Source organism: Oenanthe melanoleuca, chromosome 5 (assembly GCF_029582105.1).
Source record: "Oenanthe melanoleuca isolate GR-GAL-2019-014 chromosome 5, OMel1.0, whole genome shotgun sequence".
NCBI lineage: Eukaryota > Metazoa > Chordata > Aves > Passeriformes > Muscicapidae > Oenanthe > Oenanthe melanoleuca.
Genome location: NC_079339.1, coordinates 38,865,804 through 38,892,957, shown reverse-complemented (window position 1 = coordinate 38,892,957; position 27,154 = coordinate 38,865,804). Strand labels below are relative to the sequence as shown.

Genomic DNA, 27,154 nt, shown 5'->3' with positions numbered 1-27,154 from the left:
TTTAAACTCTCCTTAGGATTAGAAACATTTTCTTTGAAAGTATGTAAGTTACATTTCTACATGAAGCAGATAAAAGTTGATGTTGTAGAATTCTTAAAATGCACATTTAACTATGCCTCTTCCAAATAAAATCATAGCTGAAAGACCTACAAAAATAAAACCTCAATTTCCATCAGAGCATGAGGGTCAGCATTAGGGCCAAGGCAACATTTGCTCCTCAGAATTTTTCTGATTAAGAGTACTAGACTGAGCCCAAGACCTCCTCCATGTACTCAAGGAAAGGGTAACTCTGCTTGGACTCCAAAATCTTAAAGTTTCTATCAGCCAAGAAGATTGAAATCCAACACAATAGTCTGACAGAGCTCCAAAATTTATCTATGATGAGAGATTATGAAGCGGTAACAATGATGACAGAAGAGAAATAATTAAAAAGTAAATGGAATCCTAACTGGGCTCTTTCAAAACCTATTGCTGCAATAAGTTGGTTTATCCAGAGGAAAAAAGCAAATTAGTATCCTCTCTGCCAATCAGCTGTGGAACAAAATCTGCAGGCATCATGCCCTCCTAGGGCCACAAGTTTCAAGGACAACCATCTCCAGCAACAGGCACTGCCTCATATTAAACTGGGAATCACTTACCAGGCCAATGATGGGGACAGATTCACTTCCAAAAGCCAGGGTTTCAGAGTGTCATCAATAAGGACATCAAAACCATACAGCTCTGAAAACACAGCAGACACTAAGTTCACCTTACTGCATCTTTAAGCATTCAGGTAAGGTCCAATATTAGTCTCTACCAGGTCATTTCTATCTAAATTATATATGTTAAATCCAGTAAACTCTCTAGGGATGAACAAATAATAACATTCATCAAGTGGCAATTTTCACTTCCTCAGAGTCAAACTGAAATATATTCTGCCTTTGGGGGAAAGAGGGGAACAAAAATAATAGGAAAGTATTATGTAGAAAAATAAAAAACTCTTTACTGCCCACAAGCTGTATTTCACACAGAACTCTACTACTTGCTACATAGAATTGACACAAGCATAGCAGGTTCAATCTACTTCTTCCATTGGATCCTGGAAACAATAAAACTTAATTCTCCTTTCCACATTTTAATCCCTTTATTCATTGCTCCAGTCACCTAGAGAAAATCTTGCTTCCTACAAGCACCAGCTTCTTTTCAATTATTCCTGTATATTTTCTGCAATATCCCCATGGGGTTACAGCAGACTTCTCCTCAGCAACTCCATCTACATGGACAATCTCCCATAACTTTTTAGCTTATTGACAGCTTGCCACTTTGCAGCAAACCACAACAGAAATGTTTCTTCCTTAGTTTCTAAAACATTCATAACATATTACATCTGCTAGATGTGTTCTGCTCTACACAGGTCAGATTGCAGCCAGCTTCCCATTCCAAATCTGATTTTGCTATTTCGCTCTCTATACACGTTTTCTCTAGTTTGGAAAGAGTTGCAAGAAGGATGCTACACAGAGATGACTGTAAATCAGAAGTTGGCATTAATGCAACTTCTACTTCCAGCATTAAGAAATAGACTTAATCATCAGGGCAACTTAAGCAATTTTTTTTTTTTGAACCACCACAAAACAGGGTACTGGCAGAGAAGGATTTTCAAGGAATTAACCAGTTCCCTAGTGCCTGAAATAAGAGCAGGAGAACTTTGCCATGTTTCTTTCCTTGAATTCTGGCCTTGGCCTTTTGTTGCCTGCCTGACATTGATGCTGGCTCTGGGGAGCTGGACTGACAAGATTCTCCTATGCAGACAGCTGTGCAAAAGCTCATCTAGCTTATAATGGGAAGTTAATGAGCTGGGGCAGGGGGAAGGCTTGGATGGGGGAAATGGCAGAAGAGCGAGCACTGCCTGCTCACTCTTTGGAGTGTGTAGCCAGACATTGAATGGGAAACAAAACACCAGAGAGTTAAGAATTGGTTCACTCCAAAGAAATTAGACATTTTGCTTTCTTGCTTCCCAGACAGGAATGGCTGCAGTTGAGGGGAAAGGAGAAGGTGGGGATTGTAAGTGTAAACATTAGCAAAGCATTTTGACCAGGAGAAACTTCTAGATTACTTTAATACATTATTTCAAAACACAATCTTGCATTTGGTGAAGACCCATGACTATTAACAGCACAGAATACTCAGCAGCTCATGCCCAAGGCAGAGAAGCAATGAGTGGGCCTGCAGCAGCTGCTGGTCTGCAACCTCCCAGTCCCAGTCAGGAAGCAGCATATTTTGTTTTGACTAGCTCCTGCTTCTTTTGCTGCTGGGCATTCCTCTCCTTGGCCCCTCAGAGGCCCTTTACTAGTATTTTGGCTCCTCTGACTTTGTCCTTCTCTCCCACACAATTCTCTTGCAAATTGCTTGCTCTTAAAAGCTCCATCTTTCCTGCCCAGTTACTCATTCTGTCCACTTCTTCAAATACACATGGGAAACCTTTCGACCTCAACTAGCTCTAACCATGCTGCTGGAGCTTCACAATCCTTTCCCTTGTGTCTGCCTTATTTATTAGGACAGTAAGTTCTTCAGGGTATCCCTGTTGACTCAATCCCATTGTTAAACATGGATTCTAAAGCCACTTGCAATGACTTAGGTTCTCCTAGGAAGTCTCCACTGCTGCTCCATAAAGCCCCAAGTTTCACATATTCTGAGCCATATCTACAAGCCCTAGACAGATGTCTCTGCTACCTCAGGGCATCAGGAGCTATGAAATATCCGTGTTCTGGCAATTGAATCAAGCCTCACATATTCCACACAGGGCTTAGCACAAAGGTCTGCTCAACAGTCAGAAACCTACCCAGAAATATCATGCTGGCCTTCTTTCACATTTAGAAAATGTACTTGCTAGATAAAACACAGTACTAGTAGTACCCTTTCCACTGTGAAATTTCACTACTGCTTGAAAAAATAAATACATAGGCAGGACAAAGATGTGGAGTCACACGAGCATAGGATAATCAAAAGTATATCCTCTGGAATTACCAACTTCAGCAAAACTGCCATTCCCCTCTGCAGAGAGAGCAAAGAGAACAACTGAAAGAGCAAAACATGCCTCACACTGTGACAATGGTAGGTTCAGGACAAGCCACCTAGTGCACTATTGTTACTAAGGAAGAACATAAGAAACTGAGATACCAAGTTTCCATAGGGCTTCCTCTGAAGAGGACTTCAATCTGTTGCTTCTTTAAGCTCACATTTCAGTGAGCACAGAAAATGTTGCTAACATTGGCTGCCGGCAAAAATATGTGCTGCACCCAGCTACCTTCCTTTCATACCCTACTAAACCATCCCACAGGAGATTTTTCACTGTGCTGAAAGCAGGCCTGCCTTTTGTACCCTACCCAGAAGTGCTTACTTCAGGAGGGAGAAAAATGCAGTCTGTAATCAGCTTGGGCATATGCAGCCCTATTGTACCTCCTGCTCCCACACTGAGATGTCATATCCCTCAAATAAGTGTAAAATCCATCATCCTCTTAAAGACTCCAGAGGTAACCATGGACTCAGCTGGTGACCAGCTTCAGAACAGTGCAGTGATTTGGAGAGTTGCAGCATGCCCTCCTATGGAGTTACTTACTGGTTACAACTATTTTTACTAGGAGCTTAATTTTATATAAGGAATTATTAGCTAATCACAAAGAACAAAACAGAGATCTGAGATCACTTCGTTAACAACAGCGCATAAACAAGGCAACAAAATCCTGTAGTACTTGCAGTGCTTCTGTGATGCACTTCAGAGGAACAAAACTGAGCACCCCAAGTCCTTTTAAAACTGACTACTACTAGAATGCAGTAAATAGCCCCCATTACACAGCCAAAATGGAACTCACTACACTCTTCACATAAACTGTCATTTTGACATTACAAAAAGGACCATCCTGACCTTACACTCTCTCTTTCTAGACATGCATTGGTAGCAGGAATCAGCCTGTCTCACCAGTCTTAGAAAATTAAGAAGACATTAATAAATTTTCTTCCTTTAAATCCAGCAAATAAGTACATTACACATAAAACCACTTATTTGTGAAAGAACTGAAGGAGCACTGCAGTACTAAACTATTACAGAAATAAAGTGAGCAACCTCATTTGGACAAATAAGTACTTGTGATTTAATTTTTAGGAAGAAAATGTCAATTGTACAGGAGTCCTATTCCCTATAACAGCATTACACTAGAGTAGAATACAACTTAGTTACATTTTTTAGAAGTTTTCCAAACAATACCCATCTCTGCATCTGAATTTCTGATAAAGGTTTCTGACATCTGAGATACTTTTCACATGATCAGCCCTCCCAGGACACACACTCAGTTTCATTGTTCACAGCTCAGAACAACAGGGGGGGGGAAAAAAAAAAAAAAAAAAAAAAAAAGGCTCTCATCTGAGACTCTACATGCTGCCCCGAAATCTTCATTCCCAGTTTTTTCCTTCATGCTAACAGCTATGAACTGAACCCTTATGAACATTTCCAGCTAGAAAAATGGAATATTTACAACAAGGCTAAAAGTTGTACAATCAAAAAGTGTCAGAACAAGACACACAGATGACAAATGAACCACACAGCATGATTGGAAGTTCAAATCCTTGAGACAAGGACCACCACTTAATTGTGGGGGAAGGTGGCAGAGAGTACTGAGCTCTGGAAATGCCTAAATCTCCCTAGGGAAGCAGTATGGCTCCTACTTAAGCTCTCTTTCCTGGGAAGCTCTTAATTTATGTTTACACTGAAATAAACGGAACAAAACAGTTTATTTGTGGGGGAGCATCTGAGAGGGTGGTTAGTGCAGCCCTGGGGAGGCAGCAGGAAGTGGGATAACCTCAGAGCCAGGCCCAGCAGAAAGAACATTAGTTTCCATATACACAACTCCAGAAACACAACTGAGGAAGGAAAAGGGAGAAGCCAAAAAAAGAGGCAGCTAGAGTGGTTTTGATGTGGCTTTTTTTCAACTAGCCAATAAAGTGCCATTTCACTGAGACTATTATCTAACTCATAAATCCCCATGTAGAAGCAGGTCCTTCAATTTCTAACAAAGGCAGAGTCAGTCAGGAGAAACTATGGTGGGAGAGGCAGCTAATTTTGGGAGGTAAATAACAACCCATCAGTCATGACTCCTTGATTCCTGACCCCCAAATATCCAAAGATACATTTATGCTGGAGTATTGAAAGCTGTAGAATTGTCAATATATAAGTGCAACTCAAGGATCACATAAATGGATTTGACCCTGTCACAGCTAGTTTAAATATAAGTTCCAATATCTAAACATGGGATAGCCTAAGCCAAGCTTAGGTTCAAACACTGACTGAGACTTCATCTTGGTGCACACATCCACAAGGACGGCTAGCAGCAGGAGGAGGCCTCTTTAGGGAAGGTTGGGAAGCAGCCACTGGAAAGTGGGAGAAGGCACACTGTGGTACCAGCCGCTGCTTTTTGGAGGCGGTCCCAGCATGTGCTGGCAGCAAGCTCCGCAGTCCCCTTGCCAGCGCATAGCTGAGCACAGCTGCTGCCAGGAGCAGCCTCGGCCACCGCCGTGCGGCGCCCCCAGCAGCACACACCATCCACCCATCCATCCATCCACCCACCACAGCACACACCATCCACCCATCTGCAACTGCACAGACCATCCATCCACCCATCCACCCTCCACAGCGCACAACATCCATCCATCCATCCGCCCACCGCAGCGCACGCCATCCATCCATCCATCCATCCACCTGCTGCCGCTCCGGGCACTGCCGCACCGACCACCCTGCAAAACTGCACTGCTACACAGCTCCGGAGAAAACAGCAAACGCGCTAAAAATGTGCTTCATCACCCACAGCTGTTCTCCACAGGGGCACTAGGAAATCACCAACTTTCCAGCACTTCCCCAAGTTCCCTTTCAAGCCCCTTTTCATCATCCTATTTTCATTTTCTTGCACGAGACTCTGATCAGGGGCACAGGGTGAACCAAGATTCGATGCCCCCTGCCCTCACCGATGTTTATGCTGAGGAAAAAAAAAAATAAATTAAAACCACCAACATAGTGTCCAGCTCATATCTCTGTAGCATGACAAAGCTGGAAGTCCCAAACAGTACTCAACAGGCAATCAAAGATGGCCCCAGCATCTTACCAAAGCAGCTCCCACGATGCGAAAGAAAACTTTTACAAGCTGAGGCAATGGACAGCTCAGCAGAAACTAGAGTCTTGATAATCAGGTCCTCCACGCTGGCCATCAGTGCTGCAAGGAAGGGAGTGGGGGAGGAGGAAGAAGAAAGAAAGCAGATTGTGAGGTAACACATAATACCCAGAACAGCATGAGAATATGCATATGGAGATACAGCTTTGTGAATCAAAGCACATGAGACCTATGGATAGCAAAGCAGTGATGCTTGAAAATCCATGCAAGCCTAAGTATAAAGAGACATGCATAAGTATCCTAGTGCAAAAATACTTACAAATGGGTGAGAATGATAAATGTGATAAATATGTACAGTGCAGGTAAGCAGAAACATATGGCAAACACATCAGCACAAGTCAGCTGGAGTCTGACCACTGCCCACTCAAGAGTATTAGGAAGTATTAAACAAGAGTTAAAAAGGGTGGCTTAGTGAGATAAGCCCTCAGAGAATAAGCCATAGCATCAAGCTATAAAATCTTTTCTTGTGAACTTTTATGAGAGAACTGTTCTGTGACACTGCACCTTCCTCTAAAGCAGCTGTTCCCATACCAAATTCATAAATCTTTTCAGAATTGTATGACTGTGACTGACTGGTCCTGCTGACCTACAGATAACCTACAGTAAGAAAGCACTCTCCACCCCCTGCATGATCCTGTGAACAGAGCTCAGGAACAAGAGTCTAAGCAGACAGAAGAAGCAAAAGGCAAGAAAAGATGCACATTAGACAGACCTGGATTCTACACTGGACTTGGGATGAGTCATGCGACAGAAAGAACACCACACTAGTTTTGTTTTCAAGGACAAGCAATAGAGAAGTGAGAGAAGGGAGAAATGAACAAATACTGGAGTCATAGTCTCAGAAGTTAGTAAGGATGAAAAGACAGCCTTCCCCACCCTTCAAAGGGAGCACAAGCAAATCCACATAAGACATCTGGCAATCCCTGCTTCAAAGAGTATCTTCTAGAAACCACTTGACTAGAGAGTTTACTTTAGGTCTACAATTACTATTTCTCATGCTCAGATGATGACATGCAGGGACCTGAACAACTACAGAAAGAGCATGCAAGCAAATTCAGATGTGAACTTCTGTACCAGAAAACAACTAAGTGAAACCAACACAGCATGGAAACATCCCAGCACACATAAACAACCCAGAGCACAAAAAGCCTGCCAGCCCAGACAAGGCCAGCACTTTTCAGCCAGCGTTCTGCCTTCTTATGACCAGAACCAGATGCATCAGAGAAAGGTGCAAGAAGTCTTGGAATGGATAGTTAAAGAAATCTGCTTGCATTGCTCAGTAGTTTACCTAATTATTAAGAGTATATATTTTATATTTGAGATTGGGGTGAGGTATAGAGATGTATCAATATTAATAACTACATTCACAACTTGCTGAACACATGTGGTGCAAGGGACTGGACAACCATGCACACACATGATGGAAAATAAGCCTACTTCCATCTGAAAGCCAGATTCAAACCCCTTTCTCCAATATTCAAGTGCTCCTTGGCAACATTTGAAACATGGGCCATAGCTCCTGTCAGTAATTTTACTGATGTCTCAGTATCACAGGTAAATTATCCCTTAAAGGATATACCCGGATTCTGCTCTGCAGATGCAGTTACTCCCAGCAGACCTGGCAAAGGTATGGAAGAGGGAGCTATTTTAGATGAAACACAGACTAAATGAAAACACTCAGCAAAAACCTGAGCCATGGAAAGATGACACCACATCCAAGAGTCATTCAAACTGGCACAGTTGTCCAGAGGTTGGTCACTCATCAGACTGAACGGGCCATGGGAGCAGTAGAGGGAGGGAAGCTTTTAGAAGGAATGGAATGACCTTAAGAAATGGGAAATGTAGGTAAAATATTAAGAAACACAACCTGAGAAAGTCTCAGAATACTAGTTTCAAAAAGGAAGGGGTAAGACCTTGTCCCTGGGGACAGGGAATAAATATGCAGCTCTAGTAAGGAACAATGCTTCCCTCCACCCTGCTCTAGTGCTAAATGGGACTCACTGGGGCTCTTCCCTGACTTCTCAGAATTCACACTAGTGAGATGATCAAGATCCAACAAAGAAATGAAAGAACAAGATTTTTACTGACCTGCGGTGTCTCTCCCCTCTTGTTTTAAGTACCTCAGCATTGCACTCATGCTCCACTTGTTTCCATAATCCTCTACTTCAGGATCATCACAGCTAAAAACAAATAAAAGAAGGAGATTGAGACTACCTCTATTGGCCTACCTCTATGGATCAGCATTAGACCAATTTAGGTAAATTGACCCAACCTCTAAAGAACAAGTTCCATTTGCTAGCCAAGTACCTGACATAATCTCCACTCTTCTTGTTAACACTGTAGTTTGTCAGATGCATGAACTGGTTTTTAATGTTCTTGGATGCCTGGTCATACCTCACTGTTGCAAATCTGTAAAGAGGAATAAAAATTCACAGTATTTCTTGAACAAGTGCCATTCTTGCTAGATACAGCAAGCATGTCACTACAAATCACAGACTACCACACAGACCACTCAACAGCAACACCCAGAGAGAGAATGCATGTTATGAGACTTCAAATGCAAAATATAGTCTATCCTCAAAGGACATATCAAGCAAAAAATAATGTAATAGAATATGAATACAATGTAATAGAATAGTTGCAGTTGGAAAGGACCTACAATAGTAATCTAGCCCAAATGTAATAATTTTCTTACACTACGTGTAATCCTGATTCAATAGATATTTTAGGCCTCCAACTTTGGAGAAAAATAAATTTTAAAAAATTGAGGGCAGAATCCAGAGCATCTGGTAGGTAAAATGACCAGTATGAAACACTGATAATCACCACAGCTTGTAACAATAAGCACGCTCCAGTTCAAAAAACCCCCAAACAAGAAAAAAAAAAACCAACGAGAGAAAAACACTTTCACTCTGACAACAACTTCACAACAACTTAAGATGCCAATGTCTCAATAAAGGTAAGAGAAGTAAGAAAGGATAAGGGGAGAGTCAAACACAGGCCATCCAAATAAACCCCAGCAAGAGGAAAAGTATATACCAAGGAGAACAGGGTTAGCTGCATAAAAATGGGAATAGATATGGGGGAAGCCTCAATGCAGGAAAAAGGAGACAGGATTCAGGAAAAATGGAAGAGGGAGAGAAAGCTGGATCATCTGGTTATGCAATGAAAATAATGTTCAAAAAAGAATACATCTCCAACTTTTTTCATTACTAGTCATCGCTCTTCATCCTTTCCCCACTATTTCCCATAGTTCAGAAGGAGCTGAACTATACAAAGACTGCTAACAAGTTACACACACAAAAACAAAAAAAAAAACAACCACAAAAAAGCCCCACAATCCTTCCCTTGGAAAGAACTGCCAAAAAAACAAAGACCTTATTTCTCAGTTAAAATGCTACTACTGCCCTCACTTGGTAGCCATTTTGAGAAATACCTGTTGTCATAAGAACTATATCAGCAAATCCATGAAAATGCTTAAACTTATCCTTAAACACACATGTGGAAGCCTCCATGATATAACTAATTTTAAGTGGCAAAGTTAAAAGAGTGAAAAATATTTTGCACTGTATTTTTCTCAGCTTTAACTATGTATGAAGTCAGAACAGCTGGCAACAAAAGCATTTGGAAGTTTGGATCCGCTTTCCACATACTTCCACAGCTTAAAGTATTTTAATTTCTTTTCAGTTTAACTGTAAGTTTCCTGGATTTAGAACTTCTGTTTTGAAAATAGTGACAAAAGCCCTGTCATATATTTTGTTCTTATTTATGATTTCATCATCTTCATCTTAACAATCATTTACTGGCAGCATACTAGAATATTTGTTGGAATACACTTTCAGCCAGATCCTGGAAGATACTGAGTACAGAGAGCCATTTCAAGTCTCCTTTGGTACTTCCAAGCAGAGGGCAATCAGATTCACCATGCTTTTCATCTTATGCTTTTATTTTTTCATCCTTAAATATGAGAACAGGAACCCCTGGCAGACACAGACAATACTCTAAACAACAGTATTTCTGTAACTTTAAATGCTTTCATTAGCTTCCTTCTACAGAGACCATACTTAATTATTAGGTAGTCTGAGTTTCATGCTCAGAATTTTACATTTCCATGGGGATTGTCTATTCAAAAGATATTTCACTGTGTTCCAGAGCTCCCAGTACCTAAGCTTTCTCTTTTACTAGGATGCTATCATCTTGAAGGACCTATGGGCAACTTCAGCAATGCACCAAAAACCTCTAATTAAATTACTCATATCTACTACCAAAAAAGCCCAAGCTTTAAATAATACAATCCCATGCTTAATACATTCACCCAGAGCTGGTTTGTCCAGTCTCATGCTAAGTGCAAGCCTGCAAATGGAAAATGCAAGCTATTTCTAGAGCTTCTATCAATAGCCTCTGGATGTCAGAATAGTAACAGATCACAAGTACAATACTAGCAAACAATCCAACTCCTTACACTTCTGTATTTTGAGCTTCCTTGAGATGGAAGTGTTACTACCTCTGAAGTACCAGTCACAATTACCTTCAGTACTCTACAGTTTCACAGCTTTTCAGACTATATTTTACTGTATCCTTCTTTCACTGTAGTAAATAACTTGCTGCTCATCAGGCTACAGAATGTCTTGCTTCAGCAGAAATTTAACGTTATTTTAGAGAAACCAAGGTCACAGGAAAAGGTAATTACAGTAATAATTAAAAATAAAAAAACAATGCTTGTAAAATTTTCTAGGTGTTAACCTGGAATTAGAATACACTCTTGAGGAATCTTACTATCTTTCAGAAGATGATTTCATTTAAGGGCAACGTTCTTTTCTAATTCCATTCTGGGCCACTACTAAGAATAGAATATATGTTCCTTAAAAGATAAGGGCCAAGATCTTAAAAGCAATTCAAAAACTACATGCTAAGCAGGGAGAGAAAATACAGGGCAAGCCTCGTGTTTTCCTAGTAATAGAATTTACCACAAGCATATGCTGCAATATTCTGCATGAACTATTTTTCTAAACACTAAAGGCTTCATGCCCAGGTATCTCACATTGCTATAATCCAGCCAAAGAGTGATGAAGGCACAAGTTTGTGAGTCCAGATCACCATCTGCCAGGACAGGACTGTTTCTGAGCCAAAGCATTACTCGTGGATGCTGCTATGTGGGAGCCTGCAATCAGACAGGAATCTAAGAGTACTCCTAAACCAGAGGCTGGACTGTTCACACGTGGAGGCCCACCTTCAGCCAAAAAAAAAATATTTTATCAAGGGAAACTCATCTAAACACTACCTTCTGCTTACTAACATAATCTCTTCTTACTCTGCTTCAAGCAACTTCATTTTCCCCCACTATGATCTGTTCCTGTCCAAGTTCTGAACTACTCCATAGGCCTTGCAATGCAGAGACACAACACACTTAACAGGCATTGCTGTTAAAATGCGTGTGGGCTGAGTGGTTCAACAACTAGACTCACACTGCTTTTAATTCTTACATAGAATTTTCCTGTAGTACTTGTCAAGTGGGGGAAAAAAAAAAAAACCAACCTAGGAAAAGGCAAAATTTTCCACTATTAGTCAGACAGGAAGGTTTTCTGCCACTTCAGTACATTCTTCTGTCCCCACTTCATCTAAACCAGCAGCTCTTCTAATTGTTAACAATATGAAATATTTTGCAGGTAGCCAAGAAAGGAATGGATGTCTGTTCTGTATCCACCATTCAGAAGAACATCAGCTCTTCTGTGGCCTGAATACAGATTTGCTTTCTCTATAACACAAGTTCTAATCACCAGTTTCCAATGTTGAATTACTGAATTTTTTTTCACCTGCCAATGTACTAAGAGAGTGCAGGAGTAGAAGATGCAAGAGGAGTAGTCCTCTCTGGCATCATCAACCTGGGTCATCTCTGAGATATGTATTACACAGAGGTAACACAGCCCACAGCAGCAAGAATATAGGAAGCACCTTCCCATGTCCTGATGTTATGTACTGCTTGTATTCACTGTTGAAAATGAACTGCAAGCAATACTGAAGATACTCACTTTCATTAACTTGTTTATCTAGCCTTACTGCAGTCCTGTTCTCTCAGAATCCTCCCCTTCTAATGAATCATGTCCTTTTAAAGTCTGAGGAAAGGGCTAAGTTAAGAAAATTAAGGACACATTCTAATATGGTATACAAAAGAATAGATTCCAAAAGCCTCTAAGCAGAAATATTATAGGAGAGCTTCTACCCCAAAACTACAGCTGGAAATAGGAAAGGTTAAACTGAGGTTGACTGTGCATTGTTCAGTTTCCACACTAACTGCTGCCTGTAATACAGCCTCCCAGGCAGAATCATACTGGAAACAGCTCTGGCAGCCTCTCTCCCTTTCACTGTAACTTCTCTTTCCCCAGCAGGACAGAGGAGATGCCTTTCATTTCTGAATTCAAAGTTTAGAATAGAGCAGTGATACTCACACATTACACTGTTCTGACACACCTGCTCATGTCTCAGCTGGTCACAGCCAAGTCACAGGGCTGTAGTCCAGCTTGGACAAAGCCAACAACCCATTCTCTATACCAGCAATTACACACTGCTACACACAGCTCACCTTCCTCAACAGCACATTTCCCTTCCCTCGGGCTGTACTACGTCTTGGACCAGAGAGGAAGAGGGAGCAATCAAAAGCAAGCAAAAGGGTGGCACTGGCAGCAGCAGGTAGCCTGGGCAGCACAAAAAGAAATTTAAGGCAAGAATCCCCACTAATTCCTTCAGACTCCAGAACTACTCTCAACATTCAGACTGAGTATAACATCTAGAGACATCTGCCTCCCTGTCATGCTTCAGTTTCACCTTCGATATTCAGATATCAACAGATTCCAGTCTTCCTTCCCTTTCTTGTAAGACTTCATTAAAGCCTAACAACCACATTTAAGCTCCACCAGCAATAGGTCACCTTCTTCTCAAGAGCCATGCAAGTTTTTTCCCTGCTCACCTAGGAGTCTGCAAAACATGTCAGAGCTCACACTGAAAAATCCCCAAATCCACCACACCAAACTTTGGCCTTTTACCCACATCCCTACATCACCTCAACCCAAACAACTACCCTTTTACTGTCACAGTTCCAGGCAGGAGAGTACCCAAGGGATAGCACAACACTCTTTGCCTTATCTCCAGAACTACTTCAGGAAATGCATTAACCACAAGGTAAAGTTTGCAAGCCATTTCAGAAAACATGTAAACTGGATCATTAAATATTTACAGAAGATGTTACGTGGTTTTGCATGAAACTTGACAGCTCTGGAATGCTTAGTTGAGGCATCTACTTAGAGCCTGGGAAAGGAAGAAGAGAAGGGAAAAGACTCTGGAGTGGGAAGAAGGAAAGAATAGTTAATCCCTCTTCTCTCAAATGAGTTCTACAAAAAAAAATACACATTTTCCATGACTGCACAGAGAGTTCCTGCATAAATGTCCTGGAAATAGTCAGTGTAATGCTTTTACAAGCATGTTCCTCACGTTTTATGCTTGGAGTCACTTTCCCTTGTTCCTCCCCATGCATGAGACTTTAGCTTCCCTGTTAGTCTGTTAGCTGCCACTTTGTTTAGGGAACATAGTTCCCTTACAGCTCAAAACAGAACTCTAAAGACCATCACAATCCCCCTACCTCCAACATTAATATGTTTCACAGCATCCACCTGATGTGTCAGTTAGCAATTGAGTATGAACAGGAGCTGAAGCTTGTAAAGCAATTACTAAACATAAAAAGGAGTTTTGGTGACACCTCTATGATGGCAGTTTCTCTAATCAAAGCTGAATAAAATTACTCAAATAGTTCTATGTTAAAGAACAAGATCCAGGAGCAGTTTTACCAGATGTCTGCAGGAACAGGGGGAAAAATAAAGATTTTTTAAAATCTTTTCACAACAGATTTGAATGTTTTCAATTTATGCATTTCAATTTATGCATTGCACGATTTTGAACCTTCAGAGTACAAGAAAACACTGTGAGGATAACCAAGCACTGGCACAGGTTGCCCAGAGAGGTTGTGGAGTCTCCTTCCTTGGAGATATTCAAAAGCCATCTGGACATGGTCCTGGGCAATCTGACCTAGATAGCCTCAATTGAACAGGGGGTTGGACGAGATCCCTTCCAATCTCAGCTAATTTGTGATTTCGTGAAACTCTCGTTTTCTGTTTCTCACATTCTCTAGTTTCTCATTGCACAGACTGTCAGCAGCTTTAACAACTGAGCTGACCAGCTTTAACAACTGCTTAGTAGCCTGTCTGTTAAGTACAACAGTAGGGTCACATAGTTATACACCTCAGTGATTCAGTAGTTACTCACCTCAGTGATCTGAATCCGATTATGTTCATTAAAAAGTAAGGAAGCAACATAAAGCCTTCTGGCTTGATGGTCTATCCACTGGCCTGAAGCCCAGCAGGTACATCAAGGAAATAACACTGCTCCACAGCTTCTGCACGGAGCAATGTCTACTGAAGTGGCTGCAGCCAGATCCCAGGTGTCCATGCAGAAATAAATGAGAGGCTGCTGGGCAGGGGTTACTGCAAGTGGGATGGGGCTGCTGCAGCTGGCTCAGCCAGCTCTGGCCTAAGCACAGCCTGTGAGCTAATGTGAATTCCTTGGCTCAAAGCAAATACCTGAATTCTTTGGAAACCACAGGAATCCAGCACAGAAATGGTGAATATCCCAGAGGAGCCAGTGTCAATTAGGAAGCCAGGCTACTGAAGGAAGAGTGTCACAAGGCTGAGTGGAGTGAGCTCAGGTGGCAGCATGGCAGCTAGTGGCAGTGCTACAAAGCCCAGCAGTCTAACCCCAGAGCAACCCCCTGTGTCCCACTGGAAAGTCTCCCCAAGCTGCTGTTTCTTGGGCCTTTTGCACAAATGGGTTTCAGCTCAGTTTTGCTTCTTCTTTTTCTCTAATGTATTTTTCAAATTCAGTGTAAATCTGAAGGACAAGTTCCTGACCCTCCCAGCTATTCAAGTTCAGAAACATGGCTATCTAACGGTGGTTTAGGAGAAAAAGTACTCTATTGAGAAGTCTCCCCAAAAGAAGAGGCCATTTCACTATGAATTCCCCACACTGTGTGTCAAGCCCTCATCATGCCATAGGCACCAAGCTAGAGAGGTCCACCAGGCTCCTTTCTGTCCCACACAGAAGGAGGGGAAGTTAGACAGGAGAGAGAACTAGTAAAACAAGGAAGGCTCACAAACAGCACAAGCTATTCCCAGCCCTATGTTCTCTTCAGCTGTACTTCAGGCACAAGTCAGGCTTGTTATTCTCTACTTACATGAATGCCCCTACAAAAATCAGCATAATCCACCAATTCAGCAGTTGGCTCTAAATGAAGCCTTGGGACTCCCATATAACTGCACTTGGTGAGTCACCTTCAAAAGGGTGTTAAAGTTTATAATTAGGATTGTAGTTTATTAACAATATACCTCTTATTCGAACTAAGATATAAAAGATATGTCAATAAATATATTACATTGCCTGTTTTGGAAATCTCAGATAAATAAAACTACCAAGATTTTTAATGCATGATCAGATAACAGAGTTATACCCCCAGGCAAGCCTGGACCAAGCTTGCCATAACCACCTAATTTTCCAAAACTATACCTTCAATGCAAAGGTCTCAGCTACAATTCTCCAAGCTGTGAACACAGACAACCAATTTAATTATAACTGTCCTTTCCAGTACAAAGTTACTAAGTATCTGCCAATTTAACAGATGTATGGCAGCACACTGTGTCTACTTTTTTTTTAGTATGTACTAGAAAAGTGTTCAACACACTCCTCAATCCAACAGGAGGATCTTAAGTCACCCAGCGCTGCTTTATATCTAATGCACAGCTTCAGTCTTGTTTCAAGTCTCAAGAAAAAGGAAAAAATCCCAACCCCACTCCACTCCCTCCAAACAGATCACTGAGTATCTCCAAATTAATCTATTAGCAGCGCTCCTTCTAGACATCCACCATGCACAAAACATGCAAGCAGTTTTGACAGAGTTCAAGGGAGGCATGACTAGAAAAGCTGTACTGTAACAAAAGATAAAAACAGAGCACGTTCACTGATACCACTCTTAACAACTCTCCAGAAGTCTGATGGTTGATTCTGTTCACTTGAGGTTCTGTCCCCTTATACAGCTTATTCCACATGGAGTGGGATGGAAATAGCTAGAAAATGAACCTACTCAACATCAGTGCTTCCTAAGTTCTACTTGGTATTCCTTTAGAGGATAAACAGGAAATAAAAAAAAAAAAAACCAAAACACAAATACCCCAAAATCAAAACAAAATCAAACAAACAAATAAACAAAAACAACAACAACAAAAAAAAACCCCAACACAAACATTTTGAAGTAATTCTCTTCCTGGAAAAAAAAAATTTAAAAATTAATAAAAAAAAGAGAGAACTTTGGCCAGGGCAAGCCTGGTTATTTAGTACTTCCAGCACAACAGCTGAAGGCTTTGTTACACTCATCTGGGTACATACCCTTCCTATCTCCTTCAGATGAAACTTGGAAAGTGAAATGGAAGGTACAAAAGTGTTGGATACACAATCTCTTACTTCTCCTCAGGTCTGAAGCCTCAAATTCCACTCTAGATCATGTCGTGACAAGCCTAACTGTCAGAAGAAACAAGGCCTAGAAATATCTAGTCAAACATCACAAATGTTTTTTATACCAAGTCTGTTCCTTGTAAAGATCATTACATCTTATCCTTTCCTCATAGCACTCCTTTTCTTGTAGAGGCCACCAAGTTTACTTAACAGTCAGGTTCCTCTTGGAATATGCAAAGCATAACAGAGAGGAACATGACCTTTCAGACAGACTAAGAAAATGGAAAAAAAAAGATTAAAACAACCAAGCTAGGTCATCCTTACCACACTTCAGAGACTATCTGCCTTCAGAAAGCAAATTCAAAACATAGAAGTCACCACAGTGCACCACAGCACTAGCTGAGGTTCCAAAACCAGATTGCCTTGTTCTGATGGTATTTTTCACCTTAGATTGCTTCTATAACACCTTTTATTCCAGACCCTGACATACCATCCAATTATCTGCTAGAAAGTGTTTCTACCCTTAAGCAGCATGGGGTTTTCTTCCTCAAGCAAAGTATTAAAAACAACTTCTACTCCCCAAGGTTAAAACATTTCCCTTCCTCTGCAAAGCTAAACTTTTGTTCCAGCTTTAAACCAAAGCATTACACTATGTGAAGCAATACAATGCTCTCTTCTCAGCACAAAACTCACACTGTATAATGAATGGCAAAACAGCTAAATAGGAAGCCATAATTCACTAACTCCAGATTCTTTACCTCTCACCAACTGAATCTGCAAATGCAGGGTATGGAGAAAAATGCAAGTTGCTACAACTAAAGACCACTAGTGCCATCTGGAGGCCATACAGAACAGCCCACCTAAAGTTTTATCAGCCTCTGCTCACCTTGAGCACTGTCTTCTGGAGAGCTTGCCAGCACTTGCAGCATGAACATACCAGCTGTATAGCCACAGCAGACGGGAAAAGCTTAAGTGCAATTAAAGATAGGTCTGCAATAAACTTACAGCTATCATGTGAAAGGATTCAAGTCTTTAGCCACAGCTGACACTTCAGCTGAAACTGCTCAGTGGGGAGCTGAAGTTTAGTAACATAACCAGAGCCACTCTCCAGAGCCCAGAGCTATCTTGGAAGAGAGATAACAGCTCATTATTTGTATTTCCTCAACACCTCTTCCATAGCTGTACTGGTAGAGTGGACCATACCCAAAGCAGCATTAAGATACCTAGTGCTACATTTAGTCTCTCACAGAAAGCTGAAGGATGGAATGCAATTTGAAAGAAAGGAAAACTTTAATTAGTGATACTGTGATGTCCTGTAGATATATGTTCCACTTGTCATGTGTGTCAACACCATGTGCACCAGATTTGATTATAGTTTAAACAAATGGAATCTAAACACACATAAAACTGCTAAGGATTTCAGAAAACTGAAAAGTGATTTGTAAGCATTGATACCAGGTGGGCATTGAGAAGATGGACATGGAAGATTGAGAGTCCAGAACTGTTGAGACTGATGTTTCTGAATGAATACCTAGATACGTACTTCCACAACTTCCACACACTTACCCTCAAGCAAAATATATTACTCTACTGGTAAAAAATGCACACTTATCCCAGAAGTAGAACACTTGTGTTTATACAGATGAATTTTTCCAGAAGTAAACTCCTTTGTTGCAAGATCAGCAGAACCACCTTTAAGATATCAATGATGGTGCAATACCTATCTTTGAAGGCCTGCTATGTAGTGCCCATTCTAAGAACATGCTGGAATTCTATGCTACCTTGTTTCCCTCTTCACTTTCCAAAAACATGCAATATTAGCAGCTAACAATTTAGCTGCCAGTTCCCAAGAGAAAAGTCTTGCATGACTGTCATGTTTAAGGCTCCCTTTCTAAAGTGAATATAGTCATTAAGCTCTCCACTTACAAAGACGAGCTTCCCCTTTCTGCCTCCTTTTAGAGAAAAAATGTGTTCACATTATCTTTGCAGGTAGAGGCACATCACAACACACCTGAAGGGTGTTCATTGATTTAATAGATATTTCTTGTGGGATCATTATTTATGTATTCTTTGGGATTCATTATCTTCTTGGGATAAAGATAATTTGGATTCAGTGGCTACCCAAGTCAGAGCCATGTCAGGTATGGACCCTAGAGATATTCTGAATGCATCAGATGTGCTTGTAAGAAAGATACAGCATTGCTTAAAACTGTGCTGAAGACAGTCATGTGGTGTTTTTTTCCTCAAACATCAATCACTACAGTGAAAATTCTGATCTGTTGGGAATTCAGAGGGGTGATTGCTCCAAATCCATTAGTTACTACAGACAAAATATTTTGCTAAATTTCTGGGACAAAGAAAAACTGGTATTTTTGGTAGATGAGTATTGATTCTAGGGAATTTGAAGTCTTTAATGACTTACATGAAAAGGAAAATTGTTATCTTGCAGGGAAAAAACAGTGAAACACTTAGCTGAAAACACTTAGTAGAGACTGAAGAAAATACAAATGCTGACCTAAAATTTAGAAGAGTCATTGAAATGAATGAGTCTCTGATCTCATTTATTAACAGGTCTCCAACTACATTTTTCTTAGGATAAATTTGAGAAAGTTTGGATTCCCTTCCCCTTGGAAAATGGAGAAGAGGCACAAAGGTATCAACAATCCCAAGTTTCAAGAAGAACTCAGCCTTGAGAATGAACATGCCAATGACGATCTGTTTGGCCATTCAACCCTTGAGAGTTGAAAACTTGCTTTATTAATTACATATAAAAACAATAAAATCCCTCACTCAAGACCATATAATCTGTACAAAGAAACCTGATGGGACACAGCATGATGAAGTATCACCTATTTAAATTCAGCAGAATTCCCTAACTTGCGCTTTCCTCATTTTACTATTGTTTCAGGAGGAGAGAGGCAAGCCAAGAAATGTCTGGATCACCAAGTGCAGGAACCCTGAAAAACAAAGACTTCTCCCATACCTGGCCAATCCTTCCTCGTAGAGATAGACGACAAGTGGATCATAGGATGTAACCAGAACATAGAGTCGCACGTCGAACTTGAAATCTGAAATACAGTTGCCAAGAGTCAGTGACTGCAAGTTCTTTCAGACATCAAAACCAGTTGAGGAATTTCAACAGACTCTGAGAGCAATAAACCATTCTCTGCTGCTGACACAGGTGCCTGAAGCTATCCCAGTTGAAAAGCTTCCAGGTTTTAATGAATTCTCTAGTTACATATGTCTGATGCTAGACCAAGCTAGACCACTCAATTATTCAACTGAACTCCTGCAAAAGTTGCAGAGATCCTCAGATGCAGGGTTGGGGGAAAGGAGAAAAGCAATTCCTAAGCACACTCACCATCTATGAGCAAGGGATTGCTGATGTAACGAGACACCAAGGTGTTGTCTTCAACTACAATTTGGTTTGGCTGCAGAAGAACAGAGAATTTAAGAGTGAAAAAACAGAAGATGTAAGGAATAAGAAGAAATTAGATCAAATCCACCATTTTATCATGCCTTTCCATCCTAAAGCCACTCTGTACCAAATAAGTATGGTTGGAGAAGGAAGAAATAAAACCAAAATGAAAAAAACATAACTGTCAATCACAACACATTAAAGGTAATTAGATCCTAAAGAAAAGTTTAGGAATTATTACATTGCCAAAAACACCTGCTCATTGAATTTTCTAGTAAAATACTCAGAGAAGCATACAGATTTAACAGCCACAGGGCAAAGATGTAAAATAGGCAGAGAAAAAAGCGCCCACATCTAAGAAGTAACTGTTACTCTGTTTGCTTCTCAAGGGTTTAACCAAACACATGGAGAAAGGGTTTAGAAGACCCAGGATGGAGTATGTAGTTACATTTGGTGGGGAAGTCACAAGTGAAGAAAATGACTCGTGATCTTTATAACTACATCCTAGGCTGGTATCCAACCTTTTTGCCTACCTTCTACTGACTCTCAGTTCACAGCAGGAGCTCCTGTACCCAAAATAAGCTACACATGTAGGTAAGAACAGAAAGCTCCAACTATGACAAATACGCACTGCAAAGTTATGGGATCTGCTGAAAAAGCTTTGACTTTTAGCTGTATGCAAGGCTCTTTTGTAACCAGTTTCTTGCACAACACTTTCTTGCCTGCAGTTTGCAAAGAGGCTAGAGAATCACAGGATTCTGTCTTTTTTCAATTCTGCATCTATTCAGCCACAACACCAGCATCATGAGCAGAAAACCTAAGCATATAAAATGCTTATACAGAATATGAGAGCACAAGCTCAACTTCCCTCAGAATATCACACAAAGGTGACACGCTGTTCTATATGGATCAGGGAAATACAAAGGTTTGTTATTTTTGGAGGGGTTATTGTTGCTTTCAAAACCTTTTGTGATGAGATTCTGAAAGACACTCTTTTAATGGCATCACACTGAAGAAGACTGGCCTGTGGGCCAAACTAGCTGCATCTTGAACAGAAATACACAAAGGGATATTGGTCCCAGAAGGGTATTTTCCCCAGGTCATGGCCCACTGCCATGTGAGCCTGAGCTCATTCCTCCCCTTCAAGCAAAGAAAAAAACTGAGTGTAGCTCTGGAAATACTTACCTCATACACTTGGCGAATTGCTCCCTTATTTTATGGGAAATGATCCAAGTAGAGAACAGATGAGGCAGCATGACCCCTTCAGTGCAGGGAAAGCTAAAGGGGTTTGAATGAGTGAAAACAAAATGACTCAACAGTCATTTTGTTTCTAAGCATATTTATTGGAATCCCCTCATGTGTTTGGCTCCAGCTCAGATGTATTGTTACCTATGACAACCTAACTCCCTGCAAAGCCCACAGAGAGCAAAAGACACTAAAACCTGCACTTTGATTTCAAAAACTATCCCTATTACACCTCAGGAAGGACACACTGGCTTTAGGTAACACAGCTTTAAGACTGATACACTTCCTATTCTATCAAGATTTATTTAAACTGGCTTTTCCATGGGGAAGTGGGAGACAAGGGGTCTGTTTGAGGACTGCTTAGGTCACACAGGGAACCAACTAAGGAGAGCTCTGGAAATTTCCACAAGGTCAGCCTACTGTCAGCCACAAAGAGGGCATGAATCAGCACAGCTTCCCAAACTGTCTCAGGGAGTATAAACTTGCTCCTAATAAGCTAAGACTTGAAGGTAGATTGCAAGATGAGCACAGCATACAAAGAGACAGAACTGCTTTCTGTTACACAGCACAGGCCCAGGCAGGTCTTCCAAGCTGCTCAGGGCTGTTGTACTGCTCACCAATGCATGTATGAAATTGAGTAAGGCCAATGACCAGTTAGATGTCTCCATGCCTCTTGCCTGGAATCTGACATAGTTTCACAGTGTTACTGAAGAACAGTCCTTTTAGTAAACACTTACATTATTTACCAGGTAGACACCTCGACCTCTGGAAGAGGCCACAGGCTTCACTATCCATGGGCCTCTGTCCTTAGAATAGGTATCTGTTAGAAGAAAACAGCACAAGTCTGCAACATTTTCCATTTTGCTTATTAACAGGGAAACAAGAATCAAGAACGTTGCCTACAGTAAAGGCTTTAGAGAACTCCACAAGGAGACCTGCTTCTTCATAGTGCTATTTCATCCCTTTGAATTACTGCAATTGTAACAGTCCCTCCCTGGAGCCCCCCGTGCTGCTCCAATAGATTTATTCTTCTGCCCTATGCCTGCTTTTGGCACCTCTCACTTCAGTACTCCCAGGCATTAGGCAGGGATACTGTGAAGCTGATCATCAACAATACTGTGCACATAAAAACTCCTTCATTTCGGAATCTTAAGCTCACATCAGCTTTTTGAAAACTTACACAGCTTCCTCTAATTTTGCTGCCTTGACCATCAGCATGATCAAAAGGCTAGGATATTAAAAATAATTCCCTTCCCCCCACATCCCATTATTTTGTTTTATGTCTGGGCATCACCAGCCATTCACTTACTGCAGAAGTCCTGGTACTCTGTTGGGAGGATGAAAGTCTGAGGTAAGATATGGAATGTCTTGAACCCATGGGCCAGCTGCATTCGACAGACATTCTTGTACAGTCTGTCCTTTCGTGTCAGTTCATATGACCTGGGTCCCAAAACAAGAGACTGTATCTGCTTTTTTCCTGACATTACAGCAACCCTTTGCCCTAGCTACTGAAGTATCTGTAGCTTTGTCAGATGTCTAAACCTTAACCTGCAACTACTCTCAAGCTTTACTGCCTCTACTTTATGGCTGTATTAATACCGTTTGTGGCAGTTCCTGCAATTCCCAAAGCAGACTGAAGCACAGCAATCTGTTATAATGGTGGTTACAAACTTTAGCTGGGGACATAGGACTATCTCTCTAAAAACTCGAAGTCATAAGTAATTTATCATCAAATTAAGAAAATAAAATTAAAAATCCAGTATTTGGGCTACAGACAAGCATTTTAATTTACATACCATTTCCCAGAAACCCCAAAGGCCATTAAGAATGAAGACAGCATATGGCACTGGCCCAGTCTTGGGATTTTACAGCACCATGTGTACTCTATTTTTTGGGGGGTATCTGTGTTCAGATTTTTGCAAATCATCACAGAGATGTTCAACAAAACATGGTATCAAGGCCTTACCTAGGGAAATGATTGACTTTCTGAACATCTGTAAGGGTACGCAGCAAGCAGGGCTTCAAGTGTGATCCTGTCCACATGAGATTATAATCGCTGCTATTAGGGTGAACCTAAAAGGTAACATTAAAAACACCACACACAAAACTAATGAAAAGCAGCACCACTTTGTCCCTAGACCTAGAAGGCCAAAGCAACTCTAGTTTAAGACAGCCTCCTCTATTACCTCTAATATAAGGGAAACTCCAGCCAAACTGCTGCCCTAAAATATTCCCATGCTGGGAAAAAAACCATGTCAAATTTTTCTAAACTAAGTTGTGAGACTTATTTTCATAGATGGTTTAAACACAGTTTGCAAAGCATTTTAAATATCTTCAGGAAACTTGTTAAAATCAATTCCTTAAGGTGCTGTTACTGTGAAAAAAAATCAACACTATACATCTCTCAAATTGTCATTAGCTGCATACAGGACATTCTTTAGAGCAAGAAGGCACTAGAAGAGAAGTGTGAAATACTACATCAATACTTCTGAGAGCTTGTAAAGGCTGAGAAATTAAATCCTTCAGATATTCCCAAGGGTGTGATGCTTTAAAGGCAGAAAGAGAAGAAGCACAATCAAACTTCAGTATTCCTTTTTCCTTATTTCTGAAGGCTTAGCACTAATGGGTTCTCCTTTGAGACAGCAAAATGACATATTTTCAGCCTGACTAGCACAGTACATGAAAAGACAAAACCAAAAACCTCAAGGGGAGGCCACAGCAACTTCCGGGTTCTAACACTGCTGAGTTTAAAAAAAAAAAAAAAACAAAAACATAATCCCCTCCCAGCCCAGCACAAAATCAGAGCACAGTTTGTTGCACTCACCTCATGGAAGCCATGGGCAGACAGAATGTTCCGAACCAGCCGACTGTCTGTTCTCACAATCTTATAGGACATGTGGAAGCGCTCTGTGAAGAGGCAGAGAGACATGGAATTAGTCTGCATCTGGAAGAATAAACCAAGGCCACTCATGCTACCAAACAAAAGGACTCAAATGCTACAGCTGCACTTAGTTCACAGACAGTAGCAGCACGTAACAGCAAAGGGAGATAGGAAATGCCAACATCAGCATCACTGAACTGACTCACATCAATCCTTAGCTATAATATAGTAGCATCACAGAACCCCATCACATAAAAAAAACCCCAGGATAGCTTAACAGATACCCAGATTATTTTTTCAAAAACATTCCATTATATAGACTGATTTGTAACACTCCAAACATGATTTCAGCTTTCTTCTCTATTCAATATTGGTATTCCCAGCAAAAAGTAATCATATCTAATGCTCCTCATTGACATGGTTAGCTTATGTAATCACTTTTCAGATCTTGAAAGCCCAAAATAAAGAACTGAATTTTTATTTACATATTATTCACCTGTATCAATCTTCCAACAAACAACTACAAATACAGTAAGAAATAAAGTAAACAGTACAAGGAAATAAAATTATAAACTCACTATGCAAGTAGAAAGTCATAAAAACAAAAGCAGTAAGCAGTCCTGGAAGTATAAGATAAACCAAAAGCAAGTAGCAAGACTAGAGATCAGTTGCAATATAAAAGGATGTGGCAATCCAAAAAAGAGTTTGAGAGACAACAGAGAAAAAAACTCCAATGCAAGAACACAGAATTGCCTAGAAAAGGCAATTTACAAATTGATTCAAACTGAAAATAAAAGGGTGAAGATTGGATTAAAATTCAGGAAATATGCTCTATCAACAAAAGTAAGCCAAAAAAGTAAGAAGTATCATAATCAGGAACAAGACAAAGCTAGAGGAAATTTAACAAGTTGTACTATTCAGCAGTAAACTTGTTAAACCATATGAGAAAAAGTAGACGAGACCCACGCTCCAGTAAAAATGTGAGTTACAATTACCATCAGCTTCTGGCACCATCCAAGTATGTTTTTAACGCACATGAAAAGGATCAGGAGTTTCTACATATAAATTACCTTCTCCACCCCTTACCCCAATGAGCCAGAAGCATTTCTGCTTGGATAGGATATTAGAAACAAAAGCACCAATTACCTAAGAAAAGAAAAAGCAAAAGAAGAAAGAAGTGTCAGCACCTTCACAAAAAGCAGCTGAGTAGATTTTAGCTTTTTTTCAACTCAGCACATCCAGAACAATCTCCCAGCTGTACACACCCACAAGTACTAACTTTTCAAAACTAAAGTGACTGTCTGTAACAACCCAGCCTCTTTAGAGGCTCTCCCTTATTTGACAATAGACAGGTTTGGTCTCCCAACTCAAGCGCTGCCAGAAGCCATTTTATTTATGGCCTTCTCAGGGTTGTAAGGCTGTAGACTCAGAGATTTGTTACTACAGTTTATTATTGTTCAACTGCGGGGCTGGCTGCTCTATTTCTCAGTGAAATGCTCTCAAAACTCATTCCAATGATTGATTTTAAGGTCTTAGTTATGGTGAACTTGTATTTTGGTTCTAAGTTCTAGCACATCCTCCAAGTTCAATGTGCAAGCAGACAGTTTCAGCTCAAAGTATATCAGGGCCCAGTGGAGGGACAGACACTTATCATAATCCAAAGACATTATAAGCATTCACCAATGGATTAAGCATTTCTGAATGTCTCAGGGGTCAGAGACTAGAAAGGACTCTAACTTCTTTCCTACCACGTCCTCTTCCCACCACAAAGTGAAGGGAACACCAGGTAAGAGACTTTTACCTGATGCCTTCAAACCCAAAGCTGGCACGTAGTAGCACCCACCTCCAATCAGACGGAGGTAGCTATCCTTAGTCAGAATGGCTTCAGCATGAAACACCAAGACAGGAACCCGCCTGCAGCCACCGCCAGTCCACTTGATACATGGATGATCCCTGAAATGACAAGAAAGTCAGTATAAGCAACTGCTGAACCTCATACATGAAGCAGTTAGTTACAATAACAACACAGGAATTCAACATAGTAACCCACCTCGCCTGAGGACAGAACACAGGCAAGGTAAAGAAAAGAAATTTATCCTTTGCATTTCAGACACAGTTTTGTGCTTTTGTGCTTTTTTTAAGTCCTGCCTGTGCTGACTCAACATACACACATGCTAGGCATCTGCGGTGATTCCTGGCTAGATGCCAGGCACCCACCAAAGCTGCTCTCGTCATTCCAAATTTACCAAGACTCATGACTTATGGGCAGGGAGGGATCACTCACCAACTACAGTGGCAGGCAAGAGAGACTTGACTTGTGGAAACTAATTGAACTTACTACCAATCAAAATCAGAGCAGGATAATAAGAAGTAAATAAAATCCGTGGGCTTCATGAACTGCTCCAGCATGCATCCCTTTACACAGGGTGCAGTACTTAAAGAAAAGGCTGCAGCCTGGGTCTCCCACACAGTTACAAGTCCTGTCAGCAAATCTGCTCCAGGGTAGGCTCCTCTTTCCATGGGTCTGGAGGTACCTCCGAGGAGCCAGTTCCAGCACAGGCTTTCCATGGGATCCCAACCTTCTTTTGGGCATACACCTGCTTCCGTGCAGGCTCCTCCACAAGCTGTAGGTGGATCTCTGCATCCTTGCAGATTTTCATGGACTGCAGGGGCACAGCTACCTCTCCATGGTCTTCACCACAGGCTGCAGGGAATCCCATCTCTGGTGCTCCAGGCACCTCCTTGCCCTCTGACCTTGGAGGCTGTAGAGCTCTGCCTGTCGCATACACTCACTCTTCTCTTCTCTGAGCACTATTACCCCCATGCAGTAACTTTTTTTTTCTTCATAGATATTTTATCACAGTGATG

The 27,154-nt window shown here is 41.0% G+C and overlaps 1 protein-coding gene across 5 annotated transcripts in view; it reads right to left on the bottom strand.

Moving 5' to 3' along the window:
• The window catches only part of TTLL5 (tubulin tyrosine ligase like 5), a 116,606-nt gene that overhangs the window by 86,462 nt on the left and 2,990 nt on the right, over positions 1 to 27,154 (bottom strand). For all 5 annotated transcript variants that reach the window (XR_008840556.1, XM_056491945.1, XM_056491947.1 and 2 more), the window contains exons 3-13: positions 26,130 to 26,239; positions 24,230 to 24,312; positions 23,372 to 23,478; positions 22,715 to 22,845; positions 22,143 to 22,225; positions 20,104 to 20,173; positions 19,726 to 19,810; positions 8,502 to 8,603; positions 8,283 to 8,374; positions 6,129 to 6,236; positions 639 to 720 (exon numbers count right to left, since the gene is read on the bottom strand). Coding sequence is in view for 4 of the 5 variants with exons in the window: in XM_056491945.1 (XP_056347920.1) it covers positions 639 to 720; positions 6,129 to 6,236; positions 8,283 to 8,374; positions 8,502 to 8,603; positions 19,726 to 19,810; positions 20,104 to 20,173; positions 22,143 to 22,225; positions 22,715 to 22,845; positions 23,372 to 23,478; positions 24,230 to 24,312; positions 26,130 to 26,239 (1,053 nt within the window). In the remaining variant the exon portion in view is untranslated. The remainder of the gene's footprint in view (positions 1 to 638; positions 721 to 6,128; positions 6,237 to 8,282; positions 8,375 to 8,501; positions 8,604 to 19,725; positions 19,811 to 20,103; positions 20,174 to 22,142; positions 22,226 to 22,714; positions 22,846 to 23,371; positions 23,479 to 24,229; positions 24,313 to 26,129; positions 26,240 to 27,154) is intronic.